The 13,767-nt window shown below is 47.4% G+C and overlaps 1 protein-coding gene across 2 annotated transcripts in view; it reads right to left on the reverse strand.

Annotated features, from left to right (window-relative positions):
• SOS2 (SOS Ras/Rho guanine nucleotide exchange factor 2) overlaps positions 1-13,531 on the reverse strand; it is a 43,656-nt gene extending 30,125 nt beyond the window's left edge. The window contains exons 1-6 of one of the 2 annotated variants that reach the window (XM_015865946.2): positions 13,169-13,531; positions 6,578-6,703; positions 3,948-4,079; positions 2,532-2,696; positions 1,693-1,896; positions 307-450 (exon numbers count right to left, since the gene is read on the reverse strand). In XM_015865946.2, coding sequence (XP_015721432.1) covers positions 307-450; positions 1,693-1,896; positions 2,532-2,696; positions 3,948-4,079; positions 6,578-6,703; positions 13,169-13,255 — 858 coding nt within the window. In that variant the 5' untranslated portion in view covers positions 13,256-13,531. The remainder of the gene's footprint in view (positions 1-306; positions 451-1,692; positions 1,897-2,531; positions 2,697-3,947; positions 4,080-6,577; positions 6,704-13,168) is intronic. The other variant, XM_015865945.2, reaches the window with a different exon arrangement.
• Between the last annotated feature and the right edge of the window lie 236 nt (positions 13,532-13,767).

The raw sequence follows: 13,767 nt of genomic DNA on the forward strand, positions 1-13,767 counted from the left end.
TTTTCAAATCCACATCCCTACAGAACTGTAACAATTCACTCCCACTCCAAATCAACATTTCAGGTTTGTGCTTACCTGCTTGATACAGTTTCTGTGACAGGTGGAAAACACATCTTAGTTTACCTATTAAAGAACAGCTAGGGAAGGCCTCTATTCTAAACTTATTAAAAGAATCACCACTCATGCATTTATTGGAGACGTGAGCTGTGACCAAATATTTACTTAAGGAACAAAACTATGGGATTAAAAAGAAACTAACAAACCCCAAACGAAAACATGAAAAGCAAAACAAAACAAAAGCTTTACCTCAGCAAGATCCTCAAAGCAGCTGCCAGCCAGAGGATGAGGACTGCTCTCATCAGTCATTTCAACAGTATCCTCAATCAGTCCCAAAAGCTTCACAGTCAACTCATGAATATCTGAAATGTTGCTGAACACCACATCAATATCCTGCAAACACAAAATGTATCTTAGTAGCGTTTAGAATCATTTATCTTGTTTCTGTAAATACCAGAGCCTTTTTCAAGAAGCCTGAACCAAGAGGGAAGTGGAGAGGAGACAGGAAGAAAGTTAAATTACGTGGCCTCCCCAGCCTGCAGGCTCGTCTGGGTACATCCAGCTTTGCACAATTCTCACCTCAGCAAAAGAAAGCAGAACACCCTTCCCAGGAGCAGCAGCAGTCCTGGTACAGTCTTCCAGTGCTTTGGACAGCAATGTCCTCAGCCACAATTTGCAACTGCTGTTTTCCCCTCCGTTGGTTCTTCTCTTGGAACACAACAGGAAGGAGGCAATTTAAAGTTGCTCCAAGGTCAGAGCCTCAAAACCACAGGTAAAACTAAAGCAGTTACTTGGCTACATCAGCAGAATACTACCTGGGTACAGAGGAGCTGCCTGTTTCCTTTCCCAACCCCACTTTTAGACTTCATATTCACACCCCACTAACACACCCAGCTACAGATCAACTTGCATTTCTTCTTGTGACCCCTCTGAAACATACTTCTCAAAACTCTGCTCTGCACTTATCCTAACCGTGCAGCTAAATCTGACCCCCTGCTAGCCCTGTACCACGGCAAGCTATTCAGGGAAACAAGCAATCCAAGTCTTTCATACCCATTCCCCAGTAACAAAAGACTCCTCAGCTCCAAATCATCACACTCTTCTCCTTCTAGGTTTTCCATTTGAATTCTGTACCCAGATCTGCATAATACTCCAATGTCCTATCAGCTACTCAGGGACCTCCACACTCAGCAGCAGTGGGAATATCTGCTGCTGCCAGTTCTTATAAGTCTTTTGGAACCATCTAGAGATCCTGTCCTGGTCCCCTTCTCTTCTCTCCCACGAAAGGATTCACCATCCTTTCCATTCACAATCCATCTGCATTCCCTGTACACATAGACAATTTCTGTGTTAAGCAGAAGTGTAACTATTACCTACATGACCAGGAGGCACCAGCCATCTCTGGCATCTGACCAGAAATCTCATCCATTAAGCTTCACTGTGAGGTCAGCACTCTGCATACTACTGGTGGTGATTTCCTCCTTTCGTTTCACATACAGTCAACAGTTGTTACGCGCTGACATACAATAAATCACATTCAATTTTACCTCCAATGTGGTTAATGTAAAATCAGTAGGTCACAGCTACTAATGGAGAAACTAGCATTACATATCAATAACCTACTAAAGGACTTACATTGGGCGTGAACAACTTTCTGTTAGAGAGGAAAGCTTCCCGAAATACTTTAATTATCAGATTCAGCTCCCGGAGATATTGCCTTTCTTCTGCAATTTCGTTTCTCACTAGGTCATAATAATTGAGCTCCCCAGAAGAAGAGGGTTCATCTTCACAGAGAGAAACCAAGCCAATGTCATCCTGATCAAACATATCCATCAAAACCTAGCAAAGAAATGTTAAAAAATTACATGCAAGCCTGATTCCAACACTTGGCTCAAGCTCAGCCATTTCAATGTGTTCAGAGAAATCCTTTGAGTTTTTAATACAATACTTTCTGTGATCACTTTCACAAGGGAATAATATTTGAACCTTGGCAGCAGAAGGCTGGAACAGTTGCCAAAGCCATTTTTCCCTTTATAAGTTCGTACAACCTAGAAAACAAAAGTTACAATTCATGCAGAACCAACTCTGAAACCAAGGCGTACTGCCGAGGTTTGGACAAAACCCTCCCGTGAAAGAGAAAATTCAACAACGTTTCTCATGTTAATAAAAATGGAAAACTGAAGATCTTTTCTGTATTACAAAGAAGGAGACAGTTGTCATGACTAGGCGACATCATGAGGACAGTAACAGCTGAGAAACAGAAGACAACTTTTTCTGTCCTCATATTTATTTATAAGCAGTACTACTGATCCAAAGCAGGCTCAAGTTAAGGTAAAGTCTTTAATGAGACAGTTCTGGCACTAATAAAGAGCAATGCTTCTGCATTTAAGCGAGACTCCCCTCCTATGTCACTTCAAACATACCCCCTAAAAAAACCTGCCTGTCCAGAGGACTATTCTAGTGCCCCTCCTTACCTTATCAGCACACATGGATACTTTAATGTCCTGCTGGGAGATCTCAAAGTGTCGTATATTGAAAACGTAGTTTCCAGCCAGCTTTAAAATGTCAGCTGAGATGTATTCTAAGACAGCCACAATATAGAGAGAGACGTGATAATCTACTTTATAACCTAGGACCTCCTGCAAATTGAAAAGAAGAGGAAAAATGCTATTGATTTGGAATGACATGAACGCATCTGGTTTTCTACCAACACTTATCTAGTCGGCATTGATAATTCACAGCAATATGATAGGGGCAAAGGATATCAAAAGGAAATTTGACCAACAGCCTCAAAGTAAATGTTTGCAAACACTTCCTTGTGCTATTTGCTGTATCCTGACTGGAGGAACTTCTATACTGGATGTAAGTTCTATTAAAAAAAACGGGTGGGTTCTGTACCTACATCCACACACTTCTAACACAGAATACATGAAAGGAAGCCAGTGTTGTCCAGAGGTCTTCCAAAATGCTGTTATCTTTCCTAACTTCTCTTCCTATCTCATTAACTGTCACAAACTGAGACACCATGTGCCAGAGCACAGGAACTGTGCCTGAAAAGTGCCCAAATCACGTTTTCTCAATGCAGCTGGAAACTCTGGCACATGCACCACTGGAAAGAAACATCTTTGGGGCTATGAACCAGAAACAAAAACAGAAACAGAAATACAAAAAAAAAGAAGCGCAATGTTTGAATCAGCATCAATCCGCCGATTCAGCACAGACCTGAAAGCATTTCAACACTGGCCTAAGAAAATCAGAGTGCTGATTCATCATTAAAAAACCAAAAGGTCTCCATGGGCACAGCATGAATAGATACTAGGTGGCACGAAACCTTGACTGCAAGTAAGAAGCTCTACATCTGTTATAACTGACACCTGAAAACTGAGCTGGTCACGCTGCTCATGGCAACAATAATGCCTGTGTCTGCTCTTCTGTAACATCACTGCAGAGTTACAGATTTTAAAACGAAGGTATCAGTGATATTTAACACTAACTGAAAGGACAGTGATACACTTCTTGGTCTACAGCACACAGGGAACAGGATCTACTTGTTCCCTCCTGTTTTGGTTTCTGCAGCATTCTGAAACAAATAGAACCATCAAAACTACTGAAGTGGGTAAGGCATTTGAGTTAGTTTTTAACATAAATAAAACCCAAACAGTCATGTTTCAAAGTAGAGTAACACAGTAGATGAACTCAGGGATCTAAATTTGTTACACACTACAATGCATCTGTCCTACCCTAAGATGACTATTTACTCTTTCTTCCAATACAAGAAACTTACCTAACAACACAAATTCAACAACTATTCTAAAAGTTATGCTGGAGGGCAGCAGAACTGGGGTGTGTGAGGTGCAGAAGCAGCAGTCACCAACCGCTGCATTAAGTACCTTTAATAAGGGGTGTATTTTGTCCACGGGCAGCAGGAGAGGGTTTCTTCTTTTCCGTTTCTCTATAGCTGACTGCGCATCGGCAATGGCCCATTTGTCTATGGGATGAGGAAACGTCTTCTGAACGCGCTCCTGTCCAAACACCGACACACTCAGATTAACCACATTAATCAAAGAGAAGTTTAAAAAACAAAACAACAAATTGCTTCCCCTGCACTATGGCTAATTATCCTCCTCCACAGTGTTTGGAATACGTTTTACTAACTGTTATCTCCTCACCTAAGACAGCTGCGTGCAGTAACCCCAACCAACCTTCCCGCCCCAAGCACGAGGAACTTCCCATCTCCTACAACAGCTCCTGCTCTATGATCTTTAGATCACATGAACTGCAAGAAACTGCAGTTGAGATCAAAATATAAACATCAGGAATTACTGAACAGCTCACAACTTAAATGAAGAAAACAAGTTGTTACTGTTCCTATTTCATAAAAGGATGCAACTTGCACTATATCAGGTGAAGTTCAGGGCAGAAAAGAAAAGCAAGCACAGATCTTCCAGCTGTGCCACATCCCTGGAGGTTCTGAAGGCCAGGTTGGATGGGGCCCTGGGCAGCCTGTGCTGGTATGAAATGGGGAGGTTGGTGGCCCTGCCTGTAGCAGGGGGATTGGAGCTTCGTGATCCTTGAGGTCCCTTCCAACCCAGGCCATTCTTTGATGCTGTGAGTTGATGAAGGATGAAGGAACACTTTGTGCTCTGCTAGCCTGCACCTTCCCTGCTGCACTTTGCAACTTCAGGCCATTTTTAATACAGATTTTATATACATTAACATCTCCCCACCTGCATAGGAACAGGTGGGATGACACCTCCATAAGAGAACTAACTGCTCTGGTCTGCAGTCCCACATGTTAGCAATCCCATGCTAACAGATGCAAGACCCCCGTCCTGCTCTCCACGAGCTCTCCAGGCTTCCTGCTGCTGGAATTCAGATGTCCTTTAACAAGTCACGTATCACCTGCTCCAGGATTTTGCCAGTGTTTTGTTGGGGATCATTTGAAAGGCTTTTACTATTTATAAAATGTTTATACTTCAGGATTTTTGACCTCCATCTTGCAAATGCTTAGGTTTAGTATTGTGCACAAATAGTTCCCTTAACTCCAGGCTGTTATGTGAACAGCTGCACAATAAAATTTAGAGACTGTCATCTCTTAAGCTTAAAACAGCTGAGGAGCAGAGCCAGCCTTCACCTGCAGCTCTCAGATGGCTGCTGGTCAGCAATCTCACCACTAAACCAAAACAAAGCACTCAATTCTACTTTCCCCGCTCCGAAAAGGTTTGAATTTACTGACCTACTCAACAATAAGGTCCTGGGGAATATTTTACCACTATTTAGACAGAGCTGTGTTTTTTATACTAAAGAACTGTTACAGTGCCAAGTGTAATAATGTCTTATAATTTGCAGCTTTAAACTGCCAGGTATGATTAAAACACAACACACAGGATTTAGCATCTGCTGCAATATCCATAACCACGGCTCAGAGAGCTGCCAGTTTCCTCACAGGGCTGAGAGCTCTCCTGCACACAGCAGTTCATGGAGCACACATATACCTAAGGAAAAATAACTCAGATGCACACAGAGTACTCAGTCATCTCTTAACTCAGAAGCAGAAAACGATGGAGTCGGTGTATAAAATAACCAGTGCCCTCTCAAATTGTCCTGCCTAGTGAAGGGTTTGATCTCTGGCAGCTGGAGAATGAACACAGAACTTCTCAGTTTCACATCTAATCCACACTCAAAACAGTAGCAATCCTGAGAGCTATTAGGAGACTATTAAGTTTACTTAGCCATACTATAATCTTTATGCATCAGTATTACGAAATACATTAATCATAAACCAATATTAACAAATCAAGTTGAATAAAGGGCAATTACTGCATCCAGTAAGGATCCAGATCTCCTCAGGTAATAATTTTGCAAAGGTTTATCTCCATGAGGAACGTACAGCACACGGGGTGAGGACTTCATTGTGCCTGAGGCTGAAAATCCTTGACATGCAGACTGATGCAAAATTAATGCTCTGCAAAGCTATAATGGATCACAGCTACACGAGAGCACCTTCTCCCACTACACTGCACACTCCATGAGAGCTCTCATTTTTAACCGATGACACAAAAGCAGACAGCTGCAATATTACACGAGCCTCAGTGAGTTCCAGGAACACACAACTCTACCCCTCAGCTCACAGCCAGGCCTAAACTTTCATTACAGCATTTTCTTTTCCTGCATATTAATGTCAAAGAGTGGGAAAGAAATTACAACATCCTTTCACTCTTAAGTCCAAGTGTATTCAAGCAGCAGAAAATCCCCCAAAGTACTCTGCATTTTTAAAAACAAGGCTGAAAGCAAAAATTCCCACCATTTCTATGCTGATATATGGCATAAGAAAATTAATATCCAATTAAACTTGCTTTATGAAACCTGAATACTGTTTAATCGTTTAGAAAAACAGCATTGCTAAGCTCTGCTCTTCAGATGCACTCTGCTTCAACTTCAAGCTGCACTGCTCACAATACCTTTGTTCCTCCCACTGATCCCAGAAGCAAGCACTTGTTTTTCCTGTAGCTCATCTTACCTCCACATCTTGGACTGTGCGTGGCTGGGCGATGCATAGCTTGTTTAGCAGCTGAAGTATCAACTCCTCAATGTAGTAGAGGGAATCTTCCTTTGCTGAAAGGTTGGGGTGCACCTGTTGCTGAACCTGTCCCAAAGAAGTTGTAAAAATTAGTCTTTTTTGACACTTCTTTTCAATTGAAAACTGTTTACCCTTTATGGCTGCGAGGAAGTTCCAAGCCAAGGCAGATTTCTGCTGAAGATGCAGAGAAAGCCATCGCTGTAATTCCAGTTATTTGCTCACAGAATGAGCAGCACGCGATTAATCCTAAACCTGCTAACAAGTACTGGGTGATCTGTGAACAGAGGAGCCCAAATGCACTGCAGGAAAACCAGGAAAGGAGAAGTGAACAGTCTAGCAGGGCAATGAATGAAGGTGCTCTTAAAATTGTGGCAATGAAAAGCCATGGCCACAACATGGACAAGGGCTGGAACAACATGGACGAAGGCTTGGAGATGCCTGAGAACCAGAAAACTAATTAAGCATGAAACTCCATCTGGGGCATGAGAATGGGAGGTATCAAACTCATACTGCAGTGCAGGAGACCTAAAGAAAATGTATCAGAATCCAATCTTCCTGACTGACAAGTATGGTGTGACACATGTGGACGACCACTTCCCTTTATTGCCCAGCAGGATAATGCATTTCTCTCACTTCATGGAGCTGAATTGCTGCTTTCATTTCCAAGGCTGATCTGGAGCACACAACCTATAGCAGGAGGCTGCAGCACCCACCCACAAAAGCCAGAGGGCTGCAGCAACTCACCTGGCCCCTAATTGTTCTCCCACTACAAATCACTTGGACCCAACAACTACCTTACCCAATAAAAGAAGAAAACCCACCCTCCAGAGTCAACCTATACACTCAGCTTTCCCTGGCAGCCTCAGTCAGGAAAGCACTAACTAGACCTTAAACTATAGCCAACACACTCATAAATAACACAGTCCAGGGAAATTCCCTACCTTCCCCCAGACAAATTATACGTGAATTGCCTCAAAACAGTCACCTTACATACCCACACTGACATCCTGCACGTGGTTTGAAGAACAAGACAAACAAAGCAGCAGGGCTGGTTATGTTGGAGCAGGTAACCAAGGCAGCAGGCAGGGTGCTGAGAGCACAGACCTCATGCTACACCCCAGGACAGATGCTCCCACCTAACTGTGAGGGTTGGATTCCGCACTGGCATGAAGCATCTGCATGATCGGGTACTAGTGGAAGTAAAAAGCAGCCATCAGAAAGCCAAAACCACTCCATGAAAACACTTAGTTAAGCCTGCAGGTTTTCAATAATACAGGAACTTTTCACGTTCTTCCTGAACAGGAGAGCTGAATTCACAGAACAATGGAGCACCAGGAAGTGCCAAGTTAAGGTCCTGCCTCGCTTGTCTCTGAAGAGCACTGCTCCAGCATTAGAAACCAACTAGGAAACGAGCTGCAGCCATGAGAAGGAGCTCCCTGAGATGCCCCTCAGCTCCCGGAGTATTTCCCTCAGCATTATGAGGAGTGCATGAGTACCTAGAAGTCAGGAGGACAAGCAGAGCACTCAGCCCTCCTCCAGCTCCACAGAGATCTCGGTTACACTCAGTGAACACAAACCTAAGTCCTGCAGCCCCGTTTGCCTTCCTGAGGCAACTCCCTGAGGCCTTGCACTTGAAATGACACCACAAGAGATCATCAGTGCAGCAGTCCCTGGCTGGAAGAGTAGTTGTGCCCTACACACCCTGACTGAGAGAAAATGATTTCATAGTGAGACATGGACAAAACAGAGCAAGTTATGAACACCATGCACTCGCTACACAAAGCAGATGCTGCTGCATCAAGGACAGCACACTTGCTCTACACAGAATTCAACTAAACTCTGATTGAAAGATGTGAAAAAACAGGGAGAGGGTGTCTGATAAAACACAGAACACAGGAGGAATGACTGAGGGTATTTCTTACAGGAGGCACATACAGTGATCTCAGGCTCTGAGCACACCATTAGCTGGCATGGAATGACACACCACAGCTAACACAGGAATCCATCTGGATGTGACATGTAGCTGCTTCCTTTAAGGGCCAAAATACTTAAGAGCACAACACGTTGCACCAAACAGCTCTTGAGAACCAGCCTGTAAGCTCCATTCTGACCCACGGGAGCTATGGCACAAAGTCTGAGCCTCGACAACACCTGGACTCGGAGAAATTGTGAAGTATAAAATCAAGGGCCCAAGTGCTGTACCTGCAACAGCAACTAATTGAGAGAAAAAGAAAGTCAGGCTTGCAAGAGGCTTCCTTCTGAGCTGCACCACTGGGACAAGCCAGCGGTTTGGCTGTACTGACTCAATAGATCTTTACGTAACACACATGTTTTGGTAGTAAAAACACATTCGGAAAGCTCCAGTTGTTCCACAGTAAGAACACGTGCAAAACAAGATACTGCTCAGAAAATAAACAAAGCCTGAAAAACAGCCTAACCCAGGATGTGTCTATGGAGTCACTGCACAGCAGATACCAGCAAAGACCTGCTTCCTTATTTCTGCACACGACAGCATCCCACCTCTCTCATTACATTCTACATGACGACACTTTTAGTGCTCACAGAACCACAGAATGGCCCATGTTGGAAGGGACCTCAAGGATCACGATGCTCCAATCCCCCTGCTACAGGCAGGGCCACCAACCTCTACATCTAATACCAGCCCAGGCTGCCCAGGGCCCCATCCAACCTGGCCTTGAACACCTCCAGGGATGGACGGGGCATCCACAGCCTCTCTGGGCAGCTGTTCCAGCACCTCACCACTCTCACAGTACAGAACTTCCCCCTGACATCCAACCTAAACCTGCCCTCCTTCAACTTCAATCCATTTCCCGTTGTCCTGCTGGTATCAACCCTCTCAAAGAAGCACGAAGATTTCAAGACCTGAAGAGACATCCCAAAGAAAAACACAGCACCAACTCCCCTGGAATAGCTGCACCAATTCCTGACTTTATTTCCAGCACAGCGCTTTCCAGACGGCTGATCTTCCTCAAATCAAACTGTAGTAAATGCTGATAGAGGAGCAGTGTGAAGTAGGCTCTTAAACAAAACACAGCTTAATAAACAATCCACTTGCAATTGACCCTGACCCAGCTGGTGGCTTTCTATGATGGAGTGACAGCATTGGTGGACAAAGGGCAGCTGATGTCATCCACCTGCTCCTCTGCGAGGCATGAGATATGGCCCAGCATTACCTCCTCTATATCAGAGAAAGATGCATTTGAAGGCTGGGCTGCTCTGTGGATAAGCCAGGCTGGATGTGGCTCTGGGCAGCCTGGGCTGCTGGTTGGTGACCCTGCACATTGCAGAGGGTTGGAACTGGATGAGCATTGCGGTCCTTTGCAACCCAGGCCATTCTAGAATTCTGTGATGACACCCAACTGTGCAGTGACACGACGGAAGGAAGGAACGCAGCCAGAGGGACCTGGACAGGCTTGAGAAGTGGGCCCATGAGAACCTCACAGTATTTGACAAGGCCAAGAGCAAGGTGCCACACCTGGGTCACGGCAGCCCCAGCTGTGTGTACAGACCAGGAGAAGAACACTGAGAGCTGCACTGCTGGGAAGGACTGGAGGGTTCTGGTGGATGAGAAGCTGGATGTGAGCTGGCAGTGTGTGCTTGCAGCCTGGAATGCCAGATCGCTCAGATGTTATGGGAAAGTCTTCACTCAGAGGGCGGTGAAGCCCCAGCACTGCCCACAGCTGTGAGTGCTCCAACCCTAGAGGTGCCTGAGGCTGCAGATGGGCCCTGGCAGCTGAGCTGGGGGCACCCAGCCCATGGCAAGGGTGGCTTTAAGGTCCCTTCCAACCCACCCATTCTGCAACTCTCTGATTGCAGGATTTCAGCTTTTACACTGCAACCATTCAATGCATGGTTAACAAAATAAGATACTCACATAACACAGTTACTGTGCTACAAAAAGCCTCTGGGATGCAGATCACCATCCAGCTGCCCTATGCACAGGGAGGGCTCACTGAACTGCCAACCTACAGCACCACTTTAGCATGAACACAAACCTTTTCATCCTCAGCTACCTGACTGCTGATGGGTAGTGCAGCTGGAGAAGGAAGGAGGTGCAAGAGAGGACGTCCCATGGGAGGTGCAGGCAGGTGCTGACTGTGCCCTTTAATGCAAAGGGTCAAGCAGAAACACACGTAAAGTTCATACGTACACAAACACTTGTTTGCATCTTAAAATTAAACATCTGGATATAATTCATCCTTATTAAATGCCTTAAGTTGAGACAAACCCCAAGCAAACCAGGCTCAGCCCTTCACACCCTCCTCCCGGCAGCAAACAACTTGTGGTTTTTAATTTGTAGGAAGCGTTTCCTAATTGCTGCCAAAGAAAACCGTGCTGCTCCTTCTACTTTTTTAAACACCTCAGCTCCAAGAACCACCTTCATGCTGTGCCAGTGCCTGAGAAATTTCTCCTCCCACCGTTTGCCAACTGCAAAGTCTAGTAGCCGTAGTTAAACTCAGCAGTGCAACAGCTGGGGAAAAAAAACACACAGAAAAAACCATGAAAAAAAATAGGATTTAAGCAAAAGGAACCAGCCCATTTGGCTCCTCATTTATGATAGAGAATATTTCTGCAACAACAGAAATCAGCCTATTCAGAAACACGGGACCAAAACCAACCTACAGAGATACCCAACCACTGAGAGGAAGACAAGAGGAGCAGAAATAAGCCTGCTGCTAAAGAAGGCTCCATGGCCAGCAGTGCATATAGACCTGGTGCTTGTAAACCTCCCAGCTGGAAGAGCATAAATACACAAAACTACCTTAACAATTCCACCACATCTAGGTTCCCAGGGCTTCTGCTAACAATACTGTGATCTGAACACACAAAAAAGATGTATCTTTTTGTAATCATGTCTTGCTGCTTAGTTCTGTTTTTTTCCCCTAAGAAGACTGCCTCGAGCTCACACGACTTAGCACTCTTTCATCACTCTTTCACCACCTAACGATAACAGAATGGCTGGGGTTGGAAGGGACCTCAAGGATCACGAAGCTCCAACCCCCCACCACAGGCAGGGCCACCAACCTCCACATTGATACCAGCCCAGGCTGCCCAGGGCCCCATCCAACCTGGCCTTGTACACCTCCAGGGATGGACGGGGCATCCACAGCCTCTCTGGGCAGCTGTTCCAGCACCTCACCACTCTCACAGTAAAGAACTTCCCCCTGACATCCAACCTAAATCTGCCCTCCTCTAACTTCAATCCATTTCCCCTTGTCCTGCTGTTATCTGCCCTCTCAAAGAGTTGACTCCTCTCCTGTCTGTAGGCTCCCTTTAGGTCCTGGCAGGCTGCACTGAGGTCACCCCGCAGCCTTCTCTTCTCCATGCTGAACAAGCCCAGCTCCCTCAGCCTGTCTTTGCAGTGGAGGTGCTGCAGCCTCTGAGCATCTTTGTACCATCAGGTACCAACCTGTTCCTTTGATGCATAGTGGGATTTCAGCAGAACAGCTTCCAGCCATCCCACCAATAGCAACAACACTTCTGTTACCCAAGAATCAGATGTAAACAAAGCAATACGCCATGAATTTCTAACACGTTCTGGTTTAAAGCCAACCTCCCCCCTCCCACTGTTTGTATCAGAGCATCCCATCTTTCAGGCAGGGTTTCCCAGCTGGCAGCACCTCCAGCACAGCCTGCAGCAGCCAGAACGATGAGCCTGCTTTGTTTTGACTCACTGATACCACGCGTTCAGCAAAGAAACGCACCTTACGGTGGGATTGCTTCATGCTAAAGGGTGGGTGCGGCTGACGAGGAGCTTTCCCAGGAGGAGAAGACACCTAGAAGCAACTGCACATTTTAACAAGCAGCCACTGGGGTTGAAAACTGATTTTCTCAGGTTAGAAAGAAAGCTCATAGAATGGAGCCCCTGCTCTGTTTCTTTCAGACCCAAATCAAAGGTACAGAAGTGGCTAACACTGTTAGGAGCAGCGTCAATTCTCTGGCTTCTACACAGTGCTTGTTTCACAACTAAAAACGCCTTTTAGGTTTAATGAGACTGGCCGGGGTCAAACTGCCACAGCCCCACCAAGGCCGGGATGGTGGTGCCTTGTGACAGGGTGACGTGGGGTGCTTTAACCGCGGGCACCCAACTGCACAGCACTGCACAGTAACACAGCACCGCACAGCACTGCTCAGCACCGACTGCCTGACCTACAGCACGGAGCCTCTGAGTGCTATGGGTTGGGAGGTCCCAAACCCCCGCCGTGTGCTGGGCACCCCCAGCTCAGCTGCCCACCGCCCGTCAATGGCTCCGGGCACCTCCAGGGATGGGGCACCCACAGCCGGTGCCTCACGGCCCTCCGGGTGAAGGATTCCCCTGTAACACCCAACGCAAATCACCGCTGTTTTAACACGAAGCCGTTCCCCTTCGTGTGTAGGAAGCCGCGCTCCTCACGCGCTCCCTTTAACTCAGTGTCAGGAAGGAGCCCGGCTCAGGACGGCCCCGCTCGCTCGGTGCTGTCGGTCCGCTCGGCCCCGGGCAGCCCCTCCGGGATCGCCCCCCGCACTGACCTTGCGCAGGGCGGGCACGAAGAGCCCCCGCCATTTCGGGCCGTTCTCCTCGCCGAACAACTCGTAGGGCTGCGGCGGCGGCTGCATGGCGGATACCGGCCCTGCGCATCGGGACCGCCCGCAGCGCCCGGGCCGAGGAGGGGGCGCTGAGGGGGAACGAGAAGCCGCCGCCGCCCGTCAGGGCCGGGCCGAGCCGCGCTGGTCTCTTCGCCGCCCGCTCGTCATGCGAGGCCGCCGCTGAGCTCGCCGCTCACCCCCCCGGCCATCACATCGGGCGCGGTAGGGGCCGTGCTCCGTGCCCTGCTCCGGGCGCTGACGGGGCGGCGGCTGAGGCGCCGTGGGCCCCGCTCGCTGCGGCCCGCTACCGCCGCCGCCCTCCGAGCGCATGCGCCGCAGCCGCCACGCCGCCCTCTCCCCTGTCGCTACAGCGCCCCCTGCCGGCAGCGCCAAGCTCAGCACCGGGACTGCGGGCGGCGCCAGGCTGTGATACCGGGTGTCAGCCCGTTATGATACCGAGTGTCAGCCCGCTGCAATACCGGGTGTCAGCCCGCTGTGATACCGGGTGTCAGCCCGTTGTGATACCCGGGTGTCAGCCCCGT

The sequence above is a fragment of the Coturnix japonica genome, chromosome 5 (genome assembly GCF_001577835.2).
Source record: "Coturnix japonica isolate 7356 chromosome 5, Coturnix japonica 2.1, whole genome shotgun sequence".
NCBI lineage: Eukaryota > Metazoa > Chordata > Aves > Galliformes > Phasianidae > Coturnix > Coturnix japonica.